The sequence below is a fragment of the Taudactylus pleione genome, unplaced genomic scaffold, assembly GCF_031769625.1.
Source record: "Taudactylus pleione unplaced genomic scaffold, aTauple2 ptg000041l, whole genome shotgun sequence".
Lineage (NCBI taxonomy): Eukaryota > Metazoa > Chordata > Amphibia > Anura > Myobatrachidae > Taudactylus > Taudactylus pleione.
In genome coordinates, this window is record NW_028284443.1 from 17,509,255 (window position 1) to 17,531,991 (window position 22,737).

Sequence of the window (22,737 nt, forward strand, 5' to 3'; positions counted from 1 at the left end):
TCTTTTAACCTTTTGGATTTGTCAGTAAAGGTTAGCTAGCTTTTGATTTAGGCCCAACCATTTGTTCACAGATGACATTCGCTTGGCCAAGGGCTGAAGTTCTACGACATGAAACTGGCAGAATATAATTTTTAAAATGATCCAATTTTGCATAAAGAGGCCTGGTAGCTCTAGATTTGTATTTAATTAATGTGTCTTCATCTGGAAGCGAGTATTATGTTTTTATTTTTTTCCTTTGGTCAGTACAAATTGCTTTAACAATATTAACACAGTATAATATTTTTTTATAGGAGGACTGCACTCCACTTATTCTTGCTGTTATCGAAAATCATCAAACAATGGTTGAGTTTTTAATTAAGGAAGGAGCCAATGTTAATTCACAGGACAAACAGAAAAGGTAAAACAGAAAGGAAGCTAGTACCGTGTCATTGTGTTCTGCAGCAAAAAGTTTGTGTTCTGAAGTTGGCTAAATGTTAATAGCCCGGAATTTGAGGGAGCTGATGCAATCCCATCAAGAAGGTCACTAGATTTAAAGCTGCAATTAGTTTACAGGCAAAACTAATCTGGTTTTGCCTTTAAACTAATTACAGATTTAAATCTAGTGACGGAATCGTACGCTATTACTTTTGGCCCTAAATGTTTGAGTACAGGGGGTAAATTTAATAAAGTGAGAGTTTTTAGAAGTGGAGATGTTGCCCATAGCAACCTATCAGATTCTAGCCATTATCTTCTAGAAGATGCTAGTTAAATGTTAAGTAGAATCTGATTGGTTGCTGTGGGCAACATCTCCACTTCTAAAAACTCTCACTTTAGTAAATTTACCCTCCAGGAATCTTTAAAGAGAGCATTTCAAATGTGTCTAAATTTGGCCTTCGTAGACCGATTACATAACTTGCAAATATGAATTAAGAATTATGTAAGTCTACTATCACCAAGTAAAGCTTCATTGCCAAATATGAAAATATTTTGACTATCACGCCCTTCCCCCAGGATGGGTATGCGATCCTGGCGCACACAATTCCGGTGGTCAGAATCCTGTCACCGGAATCCTGATGAGACTCATGCAAGTAATCTAACCCTACCCCTAATCATAATCCACTATTCCCGCAGCCTAGCCCTCCCCCCTCCCCGCAGCTTAACCCAGCATTGTGTGCGCTGAGATGCCGATTACATCCCTCTTTCCCCAAGTGAGAGCACCGAACTGCTACTTACACAACAGTCAGTAAACTAGTTTGTTAGTGTTTAATAAAAAAAAAAAAAATCCAAATACAGGTGACTTCCTATCTGTGTATGCAGAACACTCAATGCAGACATAAAGCTGTGCTCTTCCCCCAACATGACATGACAAAGACGACTGGAAGACCCATAATAAAATTGTACTTAATCATAATACAAATTATAGTCTTGTCTATAAAAAATATAGAAAATCATACCGACCCCTTCTGGAGACTTGATGGGTGGATATACTAACGTGATTTGTTCAAATCGCAGGTTTCCTAGAACTTCTATGTGTGGTTTTAAAATAGCGATTTTCCAACGGGCAAACCGCAAGCTTTATACATGGGATGCACAGAAACCGTCCCATATATTAAGTGGTGCTTTGACAAACCACAAGGCAAACTGCTGCTTATATGCATAGAATGAAAAAAATCTACAACATTGTTCTGGCAGTTGAGATGTTTGAAACCACTTGTTTGTTCTGACAGCCAGGATAGCTCAATGTGAACAAAGAAATAAAAATGTCCATACCCATACATTTTAGAAAAGGCCAGTGCTACCAAGCATCAAGCCCCTTCCTCTGCTACTAAGCAATCAAGCCCATTCCTCTAGTTTGGGGCCCAGAAAAATGATCGGGACCCCACAGCTAATGCTTAGTAGCTCTAGGGGTGGAAGTAGGGGGTTGACAATTGCAAGAAGTCAAGATTGACCCCTCTCCACGGTATAGTTTTCCTTGGCTCCTGTTGAAAAGCTAGCTGAGGTCAGTGATTCAGGCAGATAGCATCCTTTTGTTGTCTGTTCATTTTTTCATAAGTGTTTTCATGTCATAGCAGAACATGTTTCAGCATCATCTATACTCATGAGTACTTCAGGCTCTCATACTGTGGTTGAGGGCCCAGAATCTCAGTCGAGGGCCACCCTTCAACATCTGGAATTTGTCGCCGTTGACAACTGATTCCAGTCTTCGGGGTTAGGGAGCAGTTGTACTTTATGCTAGCTTCCACTTTCTTTGGATTCTAGTAGAGTCTATTCTTGTCCTAGAGCTAAGGTTGGTTTACACCTTAGTAAGAGGACGTAATCTCTTGTGGGAAATGGCAGTAAAAATATAGTCTGACAACGTCATGGTAGGGATGTACCCCATTCATCAGGTTAGCCCAGCCAGATACCTGCTGGATTTTGCAATACTCTGCCATATGGTTCTGACTGGGTGTTGGACTCATAGGGACGATTCAATTGTTTGCCCCGGTGGCTGTTACTAGTAGGGGCCCAACGGAGCAATTTAATTGTTCAAACTATAAATAATGGTACTCATGAATTAGGCCCTCTATATACAAATGAAAACGCCTTAATACATCCCTTCTGTTGATGATCGAGGATGATGTCTGGGTCGAAATAAAGTTCTTCCTCCTAATCTTCTCAATTCAAGTATGAGAGAGAGTCATGTAAGAAAAAGCAAATATAGATGTGTGGTACAGTTTTTTTTTTTTTTCTTATATCCGTATCAGAAAAGCAAAGTTGAATCCTCCTATATCCACACTAAAACCCGGTGAGTAATAATCCGCGTACCACGGCTCACACTTCCAAATGTAGTAAATAGCATACAAAGGTATCTTTATCACCCAGAAATATCAGCCTTAGAGTAACCCATGCGTGAAAAATGACCCCAGAATCACGGTAAGTATAACTCTTTTGAAGCATATCTGGGTATCTTTAATCACTTCTCGATAGTCACCAACGATACTTCTACCCTCCGTGTATATTCAAGAAAAATGGAACCAAGGTATATAATTCCAGAGAAAAATTATTACAAAATCCCTAACGTGTTGGACATCAAACAAACATATATATAAAAACAAAGTAAGACCACCAGGGGTCCACTGAGAGTCACAATATCCAGTAAAAAACAGTACATAAAAGATTTAACAATAAAAAATAATAAAAAAAGGGGACAATTCATTTCTTTCAAATAAAATATTTTTAAAAGTTAGTCCATCATACCTAAAATCCATATGAGGTAGAGAGAAGGTTGTTCACACTCTTAACTGGTGAACGCATTTCGGCCCTAATTGGGCCTTTATCAAGACACGCCTAGTGTGTGAAAAGGCCCCATTTCTACTTCAGGGTCTACAGGGTTGACCTTGGGGCATAGCTGTATCTGGATCCACGGGCACCACGCAGTTAAAGCTTTTGCTGCTCCCAGGATGCACTTGGGTCCATCCTCCTCTATACCCCGCCCCCCAGCCACAGGCACCTCAGTTTTAGTTGGTGCCCGGCTGGAGTCGGGTCACCCTTGCACAGTGGGACTGCAGGAGCAGCCCCTAAGCTTATTTTTGAAGAAGAAAAGTTGGATTTTTTTTTCACTCTTCAGAGCGGCAGCATCAGACTGTCCATTAGGACATCCACGCTGCAGCTCCTTCACCCCGCTGGCGCTGTGACTCCAGTACAGCTCTGGGGATCGCAGCAGGACCCCAGAGTCTGTACTAGCAGGGCTCCGGGATCTCCCACGACTGCTGCTGGATCGCCGGGGACAGGTAAACCGTGAGCAGCGCTAACTTGCGTTGCTCGCGGGGAAATGCAGTCTTTAGCCGCTGGTCTCTGGGGACAGACCGGCAGTGCTAGTTGGCGGCAGGCTCCCCCTCTCCAGGCATACCCCGCACATCCGCTAGACCACCAGGGAGTAATGGCTGGACAGGAATCGGCATCCCTGGGGTTAATGACTAGCCAGGGGAGAGAGCCTTCCCTGTTCGAGAAGTGGTCTCCCAGGGGTACGCCCTGTCTTTTCGGCACAGACCGCCCCACCAGTTTTTCTGCACGAGTCCTTCTCAGGACAAAACCAAAGCTTTGCAGATTCAGGAAGCTATAGAGTCCTTGCTGAAAGCAGGGGTCTTTGTTCCCGTTCCTCAGTCACAATGGGGGACGGGGTACTACTCTACTGTTTCTGGTGCAGAAACCAAATGGTTCTCATCGCCCTATCCTCAATTTGAAGTCTCTGAACAAGTTCCTCAGAGTTCCCAAGTTCAGGATGGAAACGTTATCTTCCATCATTCTGGCGATGGAACCTGGGGATTACATGGTCTACCTGGATATCCAGGACGCCTACCTCCATGTTCCTATAGCACCTTCACACCAGCGGTATCTGAGGTTTGCTATACTACAACATCATGCTGTCCACTGCATGGTCTCCGGCTGTGTTTGGTGAGCGATGCGGGACGACTGACCGCTAACCACGTCTATCTCTCAGCTGCCCCGTCAGATACCCCTGGCAGATCTCTCCTGATCCACGGAGCCGCCTATATATGCAGTCAAGTGCCCGACTGCTTGTGGCACGAATTCGAATGACCCCCAGCATTTGGCTTGATTAGAGACAGGAGTCTCTTTCTGCGGCAGGTACCTAAGCCGTATTGTGACCTCCCCAGGATACGTTATTTAATTTTTTAGACTCCATTGCCATTTAGCTGCAACTGTCTCACCAACGGGAGTCATTAATATCCACAGGGATTTGAATTGGAATTTTTCCAGACTGTTAATATGACCCCATATGTTTTAACCTATCTGCATTAACCTGCGACATATGTAACAATTTAATGTATTCCTATGTATCTTATAATTGTTGCTATTTTTAATAGTTGCATTCATCATTTGTTGCAATTTTCAATATCTACAATCAGAGCTCTATTTACATGTTGAGTGTTGTAATATTTATGCATATGTGGACTAGGAATCTGATCAATTCCGGTCCTCTATTCCATTGACAGCTATTAGTATTCTTTTGTATTTATTCATGTGTTTATCTTTTATCAAGGTTGATTAAATTGGTCAGTGCAGACCTTTATACACATATATGTGTTATTGTCTATGTCCCAACATAGTTACTAGAGCGCTGTGTTTTTTTGTTCTGGTACTACAACATCACTACCAGTTTCGGGCGCTACCCTTTGGCCTCTCCACGGCCCCAAGGGTATTCACCAAAGTGATGGTGATCATGGCCGCCCACCTTTGGAGCCAGAATGTACGGCTGCTACCGTGTCTAGACGACCTCTTTTTGCTGGCGAGCTCTCTGGAGGTACTGCTTCAACATCACCTGAAGATCGCTTGTCTGCAAGCGCACGGGTGGTTGATAAATTGGAAAAAGTCCTCCCTGATTCCATCACAGCGGATGGTTCATTTGGGAGCCGTGCTAGATTCTCATCAGCAAAGGATCTTCCTGACTCTGGAAAAAGTCTCCTCCCTGCAGCTGCGGATACACAGTTGCCTGAGCAGTTGCCGAGTGTCGGTCCACTCGGCAATGAGAGTTCTGGGGTCCATGGTGTCGGCATTCGACATGGTGGAATTTGCCCAGTTCCATTCCAGGCCTCTGAAGGGGCTGATTCTATCCGAATGGAACGGGTTACCTCACCGGATCCGTTCTCAGATGCTGGCGTTGTCCCCGGAGGTTCGGCAGTCTCTAGCTTGGTGGCTTCAGATGGCTTATCTAGTCGAGGGGTGCCCCTTTTGGATCACGGACTGGGTTCTGCTCACAACAGATGCCAGTCTCCGGTGTTGGGGGGCGGTTACAGGCTCGTTGTCACTTCAGGGCCGTTATACTGCAAAAGAAACGGTTCTCCCCATCAACATTCTGGAACTACGAGCCGTGTACAGGGCCCTGCAGTCGTCCGGCACTGCTCTTCAAATTCAATCCGACAACGCCACCACGGTGGCATACATCAACCACCAGGGAGGAACTCTGTCTTGCTGCGATGTCGGAGGTGTCTCGCATCCTTGCTTGGGCGGAGTGCCACATTCCAGCAATCTCGGCAGTCTTCATCCCCGGAGTCCTCAATTGGGAGGTGGACTTCCTCAGCCGTCACGACGTGCATCCTGGGGAATGGTTGCTTCACTCAGAGGTATTTCAACTACTCGTGGACAGATGGGGGCTGCCGGAGCTGGACCTGATGGCCTCCCGTCACAATCACAAGTTGCCAGTGTACGGATCAAGGACGAGACGCAGGCGCAAGTCTGGTGGATGCACTGTCGGTGAAATGGATGTTTCAACTGGCGTATCTATTTCCTCCGATATCCCTGCTGCCTCGGGTCCTGCAGAAATTCAAGCAGGACGGCGGCACGCTTCCGCTGGTGGCTCCAGCGTGGCCCAGACGTCCTTGGTACTCCGATCTGAGGAGCCTCTCCATCGACGCTCCGTACCTTCTTCCTCAGCGTCGGGACCTGTTGTCTCAGGGGCCCTGCCTTTGCCTGGATCTGGGTCGACTGTCTTTGATGGCGTGGCTCTTGAGACAGCCGTCTAAAGGTCTCGGGGCTTCTCAAGCTCTGTTATTAGTACCATGCTTTTGGCACTCAAGCCTGCTTCCGCACGGATTTACCACAGAGTGTGGCAGACTTACTTTCAGTGGTGTGAGTCCAGAAACTATGATCCTCAAGTGTTCCGGGTTTCTAGGATTTTCGCTTTTCTTCAGTCAGGTTTGGACCTGGGCTTACGTCTTGCCTCTCTGAAGGTTAATGTGTCTGCACTGTCTGTGTGGTTCCAACGTAGGATCGCTACACTGCCAGATATTCACACCTTTTTCCAAGGTGTTCTTCGAATCCAGCCTCCCTTTGTGCCTCCCGTGGATCCTTTGAGACTTGGCGGTGGTTCTTCGGGCCCTGCAAGGTCCTCCTTTTTGAGCCTCTTGAGTCGGTGGAACTCAAGTGGTTAAGGAGGGTGTCAGAATTGGGGCGCGTTCTTGTTGTCCCCCTTTTCTGATTTTTCACCAGTACAGAGCGGTGCTTCGCACTTGTCCTGAGTTTCTACCTAAAGTGTTTTCGAAGTTCCACATTAATCAGGAAATTGTTGTGCCAGCATTTCGGTCACCTGATCTTGCAGCTGGTGAGGCTTCCTTGGATGTAGTCCGTGCTCTCAGAATTTATGTGGACTGGACTGATTCCATTAGGAAGTCTGATTCCTTGTTTGTCCTCCATGGTTTTCACAGGTGGGGTTGGCCTGCCAACAAACAACCTTTAGCCCGTCGGCTTTGTTCTATTGTTATTTGTGAGGCTTATACGCAGGAGGGTTTACCTGTTCCAGCCTCTGTTAAGGCTCATTCCACTCGGTCTGTGGGTCCTTCTTGGGCTGCTAGACGCGGTGCTTCTGCTGTTCAGCTATGTAAGGCGGCCACCTGGTCTTCCATTCAGACATTTTTGAGGTTCTATGCATTTGACACCTTTGCCTCTCAGGGTGCCGGATTCTCCTTTCTGCACAGGAGCGTCCACGCTTTAGTTGAACTGCTTTGGGACATCCCCAAGGTCAACCCTGTGGACCCCCTATCAAATCAAATAAAAGCAAATTTATTGTCACGTCCACATAAAATGTGTCAGTGAAAGTGAAATGCAAGATACTCGCAGTCTATGGACCCTAAAGTAGAAAACAAGAGATATGGTAAGAACTTACCTTTTGTTATCTCTGTTTCTACGAAGTCCATTGGATCCACAGGGCACCCGGCTTCATATGGGCTGTGTGGCTGGTCACCGGTTTTCCATATCCCATTTCTGTGAGTATGGTTTCTTGTGTGTTCCAGTCTAACTTCTCTCTGTTTCGTCTCCTCCTCCGGCCTTGGCTGCTTACCAACTGAGGTGCCTGTGGCTCGGGGGCGGGGTATAGAGGAGGATGGACCCAAGTGCATCCTGGGAGCATCAAAAGCTTTTAACTGCGTGGTGCCCGTGGATCCAGATCCAGCTATACCCCAAGGTCAACCCTGTGGACACTATAGACTTCGTAGAAACAGAGATAACAAAGGTAAGTTCTTACCATATCTCTTGTTGTTTAAAGAAAGAACAGCCAATCATTAATGAAAGGAAATGACCTCAGCAGCTTAATATAATCACATTTTTAAAGTGACATATCTTTAATATTTACACTAAAAGCTGATTAATAATACATCAAATATATAGTGTATCTAACAGGTAATAATCTCATTACAAACAGACTCCAAAACACTTTTAAAATTACCTTGAAAATACCAGAGACTTCTGCGTTACCATGGAAACCTAGCCTAACCGGAAATGGTACGATGAGAATAATTCATTGGATAGTCCGTGATCGGGGCTAGTTGAAACTTATTAGGGACTACTACCTGGTACACATCACCAGGCGAGGGTACCGATGGAAAGTAATAACAATCCATCCTCCGCCTCAGTATTCACTGGAATGAGTGGCGCCGTAAGTTAATCGTCCACCTGACTCCTCCATCTGTGGAGCGCAAGGTGGAACGCATGATGGGCCAGGAATAGCGGGATAAGCTGCCACAAAAATAGGACGGCTCTTCTATATCCGGCTAAACCAAAGGGTGAACTGCAATTCAGTTGTTGCCCGGTTCAGACGCAAATGCCGCGGGGACACACATTTATGCTCGACAGATTGTGTCACTCTCTCTAATAAATGTTTTTGTTTTGTTTCAGGACGTCTCTAATAATTGCTGCATGCAATGGTAACATCAGTTTAGTGAAGCATTTACTACAAAATAATTCTGATATTGCCATAAAAGATCAGACTGGCATGAGTGCTGAAGATTATGCGGTTATGAATGGCCATCATGCGTGAGTTTTAGAAATATGTATATTTGTTTTCCAGTTTTCTATTTTTGATTTGTGCATCTATAGCAGAAGTGTTTATGCTGCCCATTAGTAACGTAATTCATTGTATACATAACCACATAGCTTTCTGGCACTTCTATCTAACACTGTATTGTATTGACTTTTGGGCTACTATAGTTAACTGTTCCCTATCTGGATTATTGATTCATATACACATTTGTTTTTAAATTGAGAGCTAACTTGCCTGGATGTATTCTAAAATTCTCCAAAATAGAACTATGAGGACCAGCATTCTCTTCCAGCTAGTGATCCCACATGTGCTGCACAGATAATGATACATAACATGGAAGTTGCTCAAACGGATGTACAAGTGGCAGCAGGTGCTAGAAAGTGAGGCTTTATCTAGAAAATAAGCAGGCACATACATACAAATTCCTCTTCACTTTGCTATTAGCCAAATTATAAAGGTGAACCCTTTTAGTTTTAAGTATTTGTATTTTTATTTGATCTGGTGGCTATATGAAATGATTTGTACATACAGTGATAACAGTTCACAGTATGATTAGAACTTGTGCCTGTATGCATAGAAATACACAATAAAGTGATTCAACATTGTGAACACTGTGATTGCATGGCACTGAACAGTGTTCACAATGTTTAATCACTTTATTGCGTATTTATGTGCATCTTCACTTTACTGTGTATTATGTTCATCTTTAAGAAGGTCATGTTGCTATTATGTTAGCATTGTATAATTAAAAGAAAATAAGAATAAATAGCAACAGGACCTCCTTCTTGAAGATGAAGTGTACATGACAAGGGAAATGTACTTTCCCAACAATATAGCCTGTCACAAAGTTTGATATCATTACATTGTTTCAGTTTATATCAGTTACTTGTTTTCAGTTAGTGTTTGTACATTTGATTTATTAACTAGCATTTTTTTTTGCAGCTGTTCCCATTTAATTATTGAACATGGTGAAAGGAATAAACATAATGCATCTCCTTATTTCGGAGCTGGTAATAAGAAAGGTGCCTCGATGTTTAGCAGTCCTGGCAGAGTAGAGGAAGGTGGCTTTACCCTGGGCAGCCCAGCTTTAGACAAAGCAGGTAAGATCAGGTGTACATAGGTAAAAGTTTTTTTTTGTGTGTATGACCACATTTTTCTTTTTTTTTTTTTTTTTTAATATAAAACTTGAAATGAAGGGAAACCTCTGTCCACCGTCTAGTCTAACATATATTTTAAATGACTAGGGTCACTCCATGGTCTTTCAGTACACCCACATCTTCACTTCAGTGAGCATGGCAAATATGACTACATACGCACACAAAGCTTTCAGAAATAATAGTGTACAACAGTGCAGGATAGTAAATTGAATGGTATTATTAGCTAAATACATTTATTTCTTCTGCCTCCACTAGGGGGCACAGGGACAACTCTGGGTATAGCTTGGAGAGGAGAGTCTGGGCACCCATTGGTTAATGAAATTTACCCACAAGCACAGGCTCCTCTCCTCTATACCCAGCCCCCAGCCGCTGGACCTCAGTTTTAAGTTTGGTGTCGACAAGAGCTAGACACCGGTAATTTAGGGGCGCTACTTTAGGTGGTCCTCTATTTTTATTTCTTTATTTTATTTGTTTTTATCCAAATAGCTTACTTAGGGTGTACAGTGGAAGGCGTTCTAAAAGACGCCTCCACTGCCCCAGCGCCGGTGGCCGTAGCACTAGCGACTGGGTCAGTGTCTTCGGCTGCGGATCCCCACACAGCAGAAGCCGCAGCCAGTGCTCAGCGGGGGACAATAAGGTAAGCCTGCTCCCTGCATGCAGGGAACCATGGGTTCGCAGCTGTCACCGCCTTAGGATGACTGTTTCTCTTCTCTCCTACCCTCTCCAGAACGCTGAGCGGCCATTTTAGCCATAGCCTGTGTTGGAGAGCGAGAAGCAAGGGCTTCTGTCTCCTCTGTTAGCCTGCTCCCAGCAGCTGCGATTCTTGCTCCTGCCTGCTATATTTTGGCTGGTTTGTAGAACTCTAGCCCACTTTCTGCATTGAGTAGTCTAGGTGTTTGTGTGTAAGTGTGTGATTCCTTATACCTGTACCGCTGTGGCTGGTCACTGAGGGAACATCCCTGGCGGGGGTGAGTACGACTTACTTTTAAAATATACCTGTATATTATACAGGTATTTTTCTATATATGTAACTAACACTATAAAGACCCCTTTTTTGCTTAAACCTTACTATTTGGTGTATAGTGATTTCTGCGACGTACAACATGTCCAGAACTAAAACTACTAAGGAGACTGGCGCTACAGCAATGCGCACATGTAAACAGTGTCTGTCATTTCTACTCAGGATCCGGAGCATGATGGCCTGTGTGTCAATTGCTTTGGGGCCCTGCAACAGGTGATTTTGCCTTTTGGGAAGCGGACTTCCTAAGTAGTCACAGCGTACATGCAGGCGAGTGGGCGTTATATCCGGACGTCTCTTGCTCCAGGGATACGGGAGCTCTCCTGGTAGATGCAGTGGCAGATCCCTGGACCTTTCCACTGATATTTTTCCTCCAATCTCCATGATTCCTCGGGTACTTTACAAGTTCAAACGGGAAGGCGGTTCTCTGATCCTGGTGGCTCCGGATTGGCCCTGGAGGGTGGTTATACAGATCTTTTAGGCCTGGCCATAGACACCCTACTGTGTCTTCCACTATGGCCGCAACTTCTGTCTCAGGGCTCCTGCTGCCATCTGGATCTAGCCTGTCTCATTTTGATGGGGTGGCTCTTGACACGTTCATCCTTAAGAGCAAAAGGATTCTCCAGGAGGGTTGTTAGGACCATGCTGCAGGTGAGGAAACAGTATGCGGCTCATATCTATCATTGGGTTTGGCGTACCTAATTTTCATGGTGTTCGACTAAGGATTTAAACCTCAGGTCTTTTCGCCTTTCCCGTATCCTTTCTATTTTTGCAGACCGGTCTGGATTTGGCCCTTCGGCTCTCATCCTTGAAGATCCAAGTATCGACCTTGTCTGTCCTTTTTCAACCACCGAGAGCTCTGCTTCCTGAAGTGAGAACTTTTTTTTTTTATTCAGGTAGTTCTCCATGTGCAGCCACCGTTTTTGTTCTGTGGTTCCCTGGGATCTTTCTTTAGTTCTCCGAGCTCTCCAGTCGGCTCCATTTGAACCGTTACAGATGGTCGGCTTGCGTTGGCTCACATGGAAAACGGTGTTTCCATTATCCATTGCGTCGGCTCAGAGGGTATCTGATTTGAGCCCTCTCTCCTGTCGCTCTCCTTTTCTTGTTTTCTATTCCGACAGGGCTGTCTTAAGGACTCGCTTAGGCTACCATCTCAAGGTAGTGTCCCATTTTCTTATTTATCAGAAAACAGTTGTTCCTGCATTTCAGTCTACAGATCCATCTCACCCTGAGGCTTCGTTGGCTGTGGTGAGGGCTCTAGGTTTATGTATGTCTAAAGGACTAAGGGGTTTCGTAAGTCGGACTCTCTATTTGTCTTACACGATTTCCACAAGAGGGTCTGGCCAGCTACTAAGCAGACCTTAGCTCGTTGGCTAAGCTTTACAATTCGCCAGGCTTACTCGGCTTGGGGACCAAACCTGCCCCTGCCATGGTGACTGCCCATTCCACCCGGTCAGTGGGGACTTCGTGGGTAGCACTGTGTGGGCTTTCTGCAGAACAGCTCTGTAAGGCTGCCACATGGTTGTCTGCTCATACCTTTATCAGATTTTATGCCTATGATACTTTTGCATCCTCGGACGCCACCTTCGGACGATCTGTACTCACTGCAGCTCAGGAGCGTCCCGGCCCATAGGGGACAGCTTTAGGATGTCCCCCTAGTGAAGGAAGAAGAAAATACTCATGTCTTACCTGTTAAGTCTTTTTCTTCGACTACATAGGGGGCACGGGGCACCTGCCTGGGGGGGGGTTTCCTTGGTGACCAGTCCGGCTGTACTTTCCATGGCATTTATGGTTCTGTATGTATGCTGGCCTTCCTTCTTTCTCCTCTGCCTCGCTTCTGCCTTGGGCTTGTAAACTAAACTGAGGAACAGTGGCTGGGTGCGGGGTATAGAGGAGAGGAGCCTGGGTTTTGTAAACTTCATTAACCATTTGGTGCCCAGACTCTCCTCTCCATACCCAAAGTTGTCCCTGTGCCCCCATGGAGTCAAAGAAAAAGACTTAACAGGTAATACATAAGTCTCTTTTTATACTGTAGCAAGTATTAAACGTAGGTCTGTGTTTTGAATATATCATTATTTATTTGTGCTGGTGCACACCATAAAATGGAGTAACTGCCCTGGTGAAACTCATATATTTACAAATGGTGGCAACTCATATTTCTTAGACATTGGTGTAAATTGCAATTTTTTGTAAGCTTCATTAAGGTGCCATGTGTCCAAAATCAATCAAATATTGAGTATATCCACTAAATATATTCTGGAATCAAATCCATAACGCCTTAGATCTTGTAAACTATTTTTTTACGCCCATTAATTTCCTTACTATTGGTGTGAAACTGACAACTTACGGTGCATACACATGTAAAGATTTTCTGTCTAACCATCCAACTAGTTGATTGGTTGGAATGAAAATCTGGTAAGGTATGAAAGCAAATGACAATCAGCAATTTGCTCCCAAATGCCAGAAAATGGACAAAAACTGTTTGTTAAATGTTTGATCTAAACAATTTGTTCAAACTTGTCTGACGACCATTTTCATCTGTTTCGTGGCATTTAGGAGCAAATTGCTGATCATCAGTTACTCCCATACGTTACCAGATTTTCATTCCAACCAATCAACTATTTGGATGGTTGGACAGAAAATCTTTACGTGTGTACCCAACCTTAGTCATCATATTCTTGCCTTATGTTTTTTTTGGTGTAATGAATTTACAGCTGCCATCTAACAATTACCTGGAGCTTTACTTGTCAGCAGTCATTGGTTATTGCAGCTGTAAGCACTGCTTCTAGTTTTCATACTATTGATATAGGCTACATCATCGGAGCAATTGACTTATCTACTTTGAATTTTGAGAGTTCAAGTAACACCTCTTCTGTAATATAATTACAAGTACGGTAGCATCTATTTACCTTTGAGTCTAGATGTGCCCTTTCAACAGCAAATCTAGAGCAAAAATAGTCATTTAGGTAGTCTGCCAGTTTTCCCTATGTTTCCACAAATCCACAATGTCTTAGCCATGGATTTCAAATGTGTACTATGACTCAGTAATAGGTCTAATCTATCCCTTGACATCAATTCAGGGAGCTCACTTCCTGATCTATGAACTACCCCCCCCCCCAATGAAATGAACGCTAATGAAACAAATGATCCTTGAACTGAGACCTCTATTTTTCAAGTACGAGATGGAGACTGCCTCTTTTACATACTGACTTATACACTGTCCACAATCATTGTGAATTATTTCTCATTCATAATGCATTACTGTATATTGCCGATGTATAATAACACTTCCAAATGTACTTAGAAGGCATATTTATTTAGGCTATACCAGAGGTTCCCAAACGCAGTCCTCAAGGCTCGCCAACAGTTCAGGTTTAAGAGATATCCGTGATTGATCATTGTGGTTAAATCAAATTGACTGAGGTACTAATTAAGTCACCTGTGCTCAACCATAGATATCTCTAAAACCTGAACTATTGGGGAGCATTGAGGACCGCATTTGGGGTACCTCTGGTCTATTCATAATTGAATGTTTATTCTTGTGTGGACTGAGCTGGATTCAATTATCTGCGGTTATTTACCACTTCACAAAAAGGTAGTAGCCTCTGGCTTATACGCCCGAGGCTATTCCATTATGACCTCCTTTTCCGGTAAAGTTGCAAATGACGTGCGGTAACCCATGGGTTCCAGGATAAGTACCCAGAGCGTTGGGTTAACATGTTTGCGGCACCAGCAATTAAAGCACTAACTGTTGATTTCTATTTGATCCTCCCTAAGAATCGAACAGAAATCTGCGTTAAGTGCAGTCTCCGGGCTTATTGCAGCCTGCTGCGGCCTGTAATTGAATAGCCACAGCCGACCATTTAGCTCACAGTTAATTACTGCAGCTTATTTACCTTCACTGTATACTTAACACACCTGCATTCACTTTTTTTTTTATAGTTTTATTTAGTATTTGGGGACAGTAGGAAGACATAAAATACTGATGATCACGTAGATCAAAGATCAACCTGTAGAGATTATCTTATCCTATATTTTACATATTCTGGGGTGCACTGTTCAAGTCTCCACCTTGACTATCCAGTTGAACAGTTGTAACCATGCACCTCTCTGAGCCAAAGCACTTCACCAACTCCCACAACAATTCCTCTTACAATAGAATCACCTGACACAAACTTCCTGTATTTAAAGCACTAGAAGGACAAATCTGTATCCAGAACCATTCACTTTTAACAACCTGTCTTTCCTGCTTGAACCACAACTTCAATATAACACATGCTCACTGCGATCTGAAAATGAATTAATTGGACAGTTGTTGAGGCTAGTTTATGATCAAAACGACTAGATAATTAAAAATGGACAACTCTTTTAAGGTGACAACAATTTACTTCAAATAGAGCTGAATGAGGAAAAACACATACCTTACTCAAATATATATAATACTATGTATGCATTTAGAGCCTGTGATTTCTATGTATTTTTATAGTAGATGTGTGCAATCTATTAAATATGCACTACCACATACAGAAAACTTTATTGATTATGCCTCTGGTCTGGAACCTGGAGCTTTTTACCTGTGTAATTCTCATTTACTAATAAGAAATCAAAAGAGTTTGTCATCTTAAAATTGTAGGGATGAGGGGAGGACTAATCGCAAGCTGCAATTTCCCTTGCTCACGTCTTCTCTCTCTCCACTCCAATGTTGCATATAGAATTGTTATCATCAGGAATTAAAATACTAAAGTCATTTTAAAATTCTACTCAAAGTGGTATAGCCATTCGCTATATAGTTATCATTTTTTTTCTATTTTTGATCTACTTCTCAGTTGTACTTTTTTAAATGTTGTTTTTCATATGACCTTCTACCATGTATATATGACTTAAACTGTTCACATTTATGATACTGATTACATCAACTCTTTAGTAATCTCCTTTTAACTCCCAGTTACACAGCTTCCGGGCTGTTTATGATTATTACTTTGTACTTTTCTCTATGTGGATATAGAGTTGCAAATGACTTCAAAGCAGACATCGAGAGCAAGAGATTCAGAGAAAGGTATTCTACGTGTTATTGGTCACCTTTTTCTGTGCAAAGTGACCTTCTAATCAAAAAACTATATCAGAACATGTTGATTATAAGGTTATTAAGCACTTTTAAACTCGTATTGCTAAACTGCCAATGCAGAGCCTCAATTGTTCGGTTGTCTTTATCTCAGTGTACAATAATTGTCACTCAATTCTGCATGTGGCCACAGCAGGTACCAGACAACACGGCTGAGCAGTAGTTTGGCAATGTAGTGAAGTGTGGTGTGTAGTATAGCCTAGTCATAAGTTTTTTGTATTTGTATACCTGTCAACTAGGCACAAACACCTTCAATCCAGTAGATCAATCCCAGTTCAAATTCTAGCTGCAATGGGACTATGCGTCCCTTCATATAAAAGTAACCTTACTAACTTTATCAGATGAATGCTACAGGAATATAATAAAAATATGATCGTAACAAATCACTATAGCACTTTCTACTTGCTCTTATAGAGTATATATTATAATCAATGCTTAAACCATTGTCTAAACATGCAAACATTAACATTTGTTATTTCTCTGTCTGAGCTACAAAATCTTAAGAATACATAGATGCTTAAAGTAGCAATGTACGATCCCATACCTGCATTTTTCTCAAAGAGAATATATATGTGTAAACATTATATATATATATATATATATGTGTGTGTGTGTGTGTGTGTGTGTGTGTGTGTGTGTGTATATATATATATATATATATAATTTTATTTTTATCCCATATAATTATACCTGCATTTGTTGGGTAAAGCATGATAAATACACTGAAGTTTTATGTTACATATACAAGTTTAATGTGTCCTTTTAATACTTCATGGTAGCCCTTGAAATGGGCTAACTCACTTCTAAGTTTGGTACAAACAGGTATTTAAAAAATGCGTGCCCGTGTAGTATATAATGTGGCTTCTCCTATTCCCCTTTGTGTTTTCCTTTCTTTAAGCATAGATGGGTCAGGTAGTAGCTTGTTTCTTTTTCGTAGTGCTGAACTTTCCATCTCAACAATGCACCATATGATGCCATGGTGGCGATCCAGAAAGGCGCACCCAATCTGTGTAGTTTGTGATGGAAGTCTGTTTCCAGAACAGTTGGATAGTTGAAGGAATACTTTGTCAGATCTTTGTTAGACATGGGGGTAAATTTACTAAAGTGAGCTTTTTTAGAAGTGGAGATGTTGCACATAGCAATCGATCAGATTCTAGCTATTATCTTCTAGAAGGTGCTAGCTAAATGTTAAGTAGAATCTAATTCGTTGCTATAGACATCTCCACTTCTAAAAACTCGCACTTTAGTAAATTTACACCATGGAGTTAAAAGGTTTTTTACAAGTATGAATGTAGAGAGAAGGCATTCCACAGGGATAGTGGAAGACTCATATAATGATTAAGCTGGTAAATTTGACGAAACACCTATAATGGGCCTATTTATTAAGCTTTTTTTTTTCATAAAATTTTGTAGCTACTGTAGTTTTTGATTAATTTTATGAATTATTGCTATGTACTTATAGCACAATGCAGTAGATTCAAAGAAATTTCTGGCAGAGTGCTTATTATTATTTATTTATTAATTATTATTAGTGGGGACTACGATCTCAGCCCTATGTACCAAACTCCAAAAAGATAAGCTTTTCAGTGTTTGGCCCTGTTAGTTTACACTATTTTCAGATGGTCTAAACTGCTTTAAGCCTATGGAGACTTACAAGCAGGAGAGAGATCTTCCGATCTCTGTACGCAGCTTCTGGTGGAAGCTAAAATTGTGCACATATATAGTGTCAGCTTCCCCTGAAAGTCTTTCACAAACGTAAAATCCTTCTATAAAATGGCGGAGATATAACTCTCAAGGACAGCGGTTACTGCAACCTCTGTCCTGCGAGTTTCCCTTAGTACATAGCAGGGATATTCTAATTAATAAATTAAACGCCGCGATTACTAGTACATAGGCACCTATATGTTGGAAATGTTGCTTAAAAAACATATAAATCCATTGGGATGATTAGCAACAACAGCCTTATCAGCACAGAAATCTCTTTTTTAAAAGTGCAACATAGGCACCTATATGTTGGAAATGTTGCTTAAAAAACATATAAATCCATTGGGATGATTAGCAACAACAGCCTTATCAGCACAGAAATCTCTTTTTAAAAAGTGCAGTAGGAAAAACATCAGGCAAAACTATAAGAAATGGTAATAGGTAGGAAAACCATCAATGTAATGCTAAAAGACTAAAACACACGTATCCATTTAAGGTGAAGAGATACTAAAATGAGTCTGGTTCCTAAAATAGATGCAGTCGTAGCCAGCATACCTGCTGGAACTGCAATTCCAGTTGAAGGGGTGTGTCATCTTAGAGACCCCATGTATAGGAAAATGGAAAGTCTTTCAAATTATTTCCTCAGAAATCGCATTGAAAACTTGTCACTGTAGCCTCCATGATCAGAGTTCAAAGATCATGGGGGGATACATCCAAATGTATATCGAGGAGAAATATAGGAAGTCTGCAAAGAGGAGTTTAATTCCTTTTTGAAGCTTCTTTAGGCACTATTCTTTCTTCAGCAAGAATATCCTATATGCCATCAAAAGTAATACTCAGAGGAGCCCTCGGGTTTCAACGTGGGCAGCAGATGTCGATTCTGAAAATAGCTTGGCTTACCACCTATAAGAAAGGGCTTTTATATGGAGAGTAACCAGGTTCTATGATAATAAAATACAAAATGCCATTGTCTGAGTATTTTCATCATGTTATCAGTTTAGGGGCTCAAGGAGCTGTAAGCCAGAAAGGCAATATAATGCACAGAATGATCCATCTGCCTCTAGACAACAATTTCAAGCCTTCAAGATGAAAAGAGTGAAATACATAATCAAAAGACCCCCTCTATTGTCAGGATCAGCCCCACCTAACTAGAGTTTGACGTAGAATTGTGCAGTAGATCATTCTGTCAGTGGGTTTTAGACTACATAAGAATTTGACACAAGATAGTTTTATTAGTATCCAGAGGGAAATAATTGGGTATAATACAGGATCCCATCAGACACCGCAAAAGCTAGAGCAGAGGTTCCCAAACTTTCTCAGTTCAAGGCACCTTTAGGATCTCCATAATTTTTTCAAGGCACCCGTTAGCCAAAATAATTACCGAGCAGTTCCATTTTTTGAAACAGTTGAGTCAAAATTAAGTATTTAAAAAAGAAAGATACTGTTCTTATTTTTGAGTATTGTTTGTCAAGAAAACCTCATAAGCCTTTTGCACTATTTTGGACATGAGGTGTTGCAATGATTTGTCAATGCCAGATAGATTTGAATTGAATCAGTAAGTCTATCCTCAAGGTCACCAGCAAAGGATACTTTCTCACACTGATAGATTTTCAAGATACATACTTTCATGTTCCATTTGCATTTCAGCAAGTAAGTTTCTCAGGTTCTGGATCATATGACACACTTTCAGTTGTCCTGTCTGCCTTTTGACTTTGGGAATATCATCAATAAAATGATACCAGATTTTCTACTTCAGGGTCCATAGGGGGTCCACAGGGTTGACCTTGGGGTATAGGTTGGGAACCAAATCCGGGCACCACGCAGTTAAAGCTTTTAGCTCCCAGGATGCACTTGGGTCCACTCTCCCTATAACCCCACCCCCAAGCCAGAGGCACCTCAGTTTAAGTTGGTGCCCGGCCGGAATCGGGTCACCGTTTAGTGCAGTGGGGAGCTGATTAGCAGCCCCTAAGCTTTATTTTTTCTAAAGGACAGAGTTTTTTATTTTTCCTTTGGATTCTTCAGAGCGGCAGCGTCAGACTGTCCATAGGACGTCTAAGCTGCCGCTCCGTCACCCCGCTGGCGCTGAGACGCCAGTACAGATCTGGGGATCTCAGCGGGACCCCAGAGTCTGTACTAGCCGGACTCTGCGGGCGCCCAGGACTGCTGCCGGATCCACGGGGAGCAGGTAAGGCGCGGGTCACCGCTTGCGGTGATCCGCGCATTTGAAATGCAGTCCTGTGCCTCGGGTCTCTGGGGACAGACCGGAGGCGCCGGCAGTGGCGGCGGGCCCCCCATACCCCGTGTGTCCACTAGACCACCAGGGACTTAGTGTTCGGTGCAGGGAGCCGGCGTCCCGGGGGTTAATAGCCGGCCAGGGGAGACAGCCTTCCCTGTTACAGCGGCTCCTCCCCTCAGCTCAGCGCGCCTTTCAGTATCTATAGTCTGGCGTCGCTGAGCTGCTTCCTCCGCGGGCCACGCTTCTTCTGAGGTCTCCAGCGGCCATTTTCTCTGTGGTGCAGCAGAGATCTCTGGAGATGGCAGTTGGTCCAGTCCCCCTGCGTACCTCACCATCAGGTCAGTGTACACAGCGCTGTAGCCTTCCCAGACACTGAATCTGGGTAAGTTGCATGCAGTGTAATAGTGCAGTATATTATATGACATGTTTATGTATATATGTATATATCTGCATTGTATGTGACTTATGCTAGTGCTGACTGTACTTTATTCTCTCACCTGTCAGTGTATATCTATCCCTTTCCTTATCTGCCCTAATACAGCTGTACTTGGGGTGGTTCTGAGACCTCACATTTATATACTTGTTAATATTTGTGAGGTTTGTCACATACTGTTGCGTGCTGCACGTTGCCATATTTTGAGTGGAACTGTGTGTTGCATACGCTGAAAATGGGTCCCTGCAGCTAATTTTTAGTTTCAGTCAGGACCAGTATAGCGCTGCTTGATCACAAGGCTTGGTCAGATATGTCTGACCAGGAGATAGAGCGTTATACTGCACCCATTTTTACTATCCTGCAAGCCATGTGCTGCAGGTGTTAGTGCGGAGGATTTAACTCTTAAAGGGTTCTGTATGTGGCGTCATCGGGTGCCGGCCCCTTTCACGACCCCCTTGGGCGGTTTGTTTTCTCGGGATCCTCTTAATTGCGGATCGCCGGGCGGGCCCCATTGTTGTACCTCACTTGGGGTTACTTCACCATACTGCCCTTTTTCATCTCAGGGTATCTCGCAGTTTCTTGCACTCTTCGCCTGTGACACAGACTACCGCTCCCTGCAGGGGTTTTTCGAGTATATGAATTCCCCCTGGTGCCACAATAGTCTGTCATGCCCCTTGCAGGGATTACCACAACAGCCACCCTGGGTGGATGTCGTTTTTCTATGAAACGCAAATTGGCGTGGTTGACGCCCTGTGCTTACTTCCCACTTGGCTCTACCGTGAACTGGATACTGTTTTGGGCTCTTTCCCTCTTACACGGGGGGAAGCCTATCTCAAGTATTATTATCCCTGTTTTAGGGCTGGTAGCAGGTCCATTCTGCACCTGTATCATACACCCTCAGTATTACATGCCTTTTGGGTCCCTGTTGCTGACTAGCGGGTGGATCGCATGGCGGGACTCTGGCTGTTGCCAGATATGAGGTATTACAACAGTGTTTGGTCTCCTGTCCCAAATTCCCTGAGGGTCATCATGAGCCCCTCCTGGGGTGGATGGGCGTGTTACTCGTCGGATTACAGACGTTACTACGCATCCCATTCCTGCGTGGTCGGATTCTTCTGATCCGTAGGTGGTAACTCTGCCTGAAATCAGTATACTCGCTTTCAGGGGTTGTTACCCATCCTACCATGGCGATAGCATGGTTGGTTAATACTATTGCATACTGAGCTGATGCATTTGTAATGTTTTTTCCCCTCCAACACGTCTGGGGTTCAAATGTATTTGGTTGCTCACGTAATATATGCAGTTGTCATAGGTGGACATGCCTATATTGGATACCAGCTCCTAATTTTCAGAGTTCCGGCTGCGACGGTATCCTCCGTAATACCCTATGGCTGCGCTCTGGGAATGCAGAGGTGCAGATACCATCTATAGGGTATATCTTGTTGGGTCCTGACCTTGACAGTGGCAATACAAATTTCCCGTCGTCAGCTATGCTCACTACGGGGCCTCAGACTATTAAGTCTTTTTGTCCTCTGGGTCAGCCTAAAGGTCTGTTTCTTCATAGACTGTCGGCCTTTACAAGGGCCGACATATCCAGTTCCGAGCAGACCTGGACTGCCAGCCGATCCTGCTTCTGAACCTACGGATATATCGTCAGCCTGACGAGACAGGCCTACCACTGGGAGATGGCGATTTCTCCGTTTGCCCGGTACTAGTGTCTAGTTGCCGCGGCTACGTGGGTAGGAGGGTACGCACTCTCTTTGCTCAGGCGGCCTATTTCCATGTGATGGTACGCAGGCCCTTATTCGGAACAGGGCCTTACAAATCCAGAAAGCTATACAGTTGTTGCGGTAAGCGGAGCTAATTGGGCCATCCCCACTTTCTCAGCGAGGGACTGGTTGTTCTGCTTTCTTTCTGGTGCGGTGGCTGAATGGTCCTCTTTGGCCTATTCTCTGTCTCAATTCCCCGAACCAGTTCCTAAAGCTACCTGGGCTCAGGAAGCAATCCCTATGCTCCATCATACTATGTTTGGAACCTGGGGACTTTATGGTATCACTGGATATACAGGACGCGTGCCTACGGGTACTTACAGAGACCTTACCTCAGCATGGACTGAGGTTTGCTGTATCACAGCACTTACGATTTTTCGGGCTCTGCCTGTTGGGACTGCTCTCAGCCCCACAGGGGTTTACCAGCGTTTTGGATTTTCTGACAGTTCTTCTGTTCAGTATATCCCAATGCTCCTGTACCTGGATGGCCTCCTGCTCTTAGCAGGA

General features: G+C 43.5%; 1 protein-coding gene across 4 annotated transcripts in view; it reads left to right on the forward strand.

Moving 5' to 3' along the window:
- The window catches only part of ANKRD26 (ankyrin repeat domain 26), a 130,111-nt gene that overhangs the window by 12,043 nt on the left and 95,331 nt on the right, over positions 1 to 22,737 (forward strand). For 3 of the 4 annotated variants that reach the window (XM_088457675.1, XM_088457677.1, XM_088457678.1), the window contains exons 4-7: positions 291 to 397; positions 8,647 to 8,784; positions 9,734 to 9,891; positions 15,972 to 16,022. In XM_088457675.1, coding sequence (XP_088313801.1) covers positions 291 to 397; positions 8,647 to 8,784; positions 9,734 to 9,891; positions 15,972 to 16,022 — 454 coding nt within the window. The remainder of the gene's footprint in view (positions 1 to 290; positions 398 to 8,646; positions 8,785 to 9,733; positions 9,892 to 15,971; positions 16,023 to 22,737) is intronic. The other variant, XM_088457676.1, reaches the window with a different exon arrangement.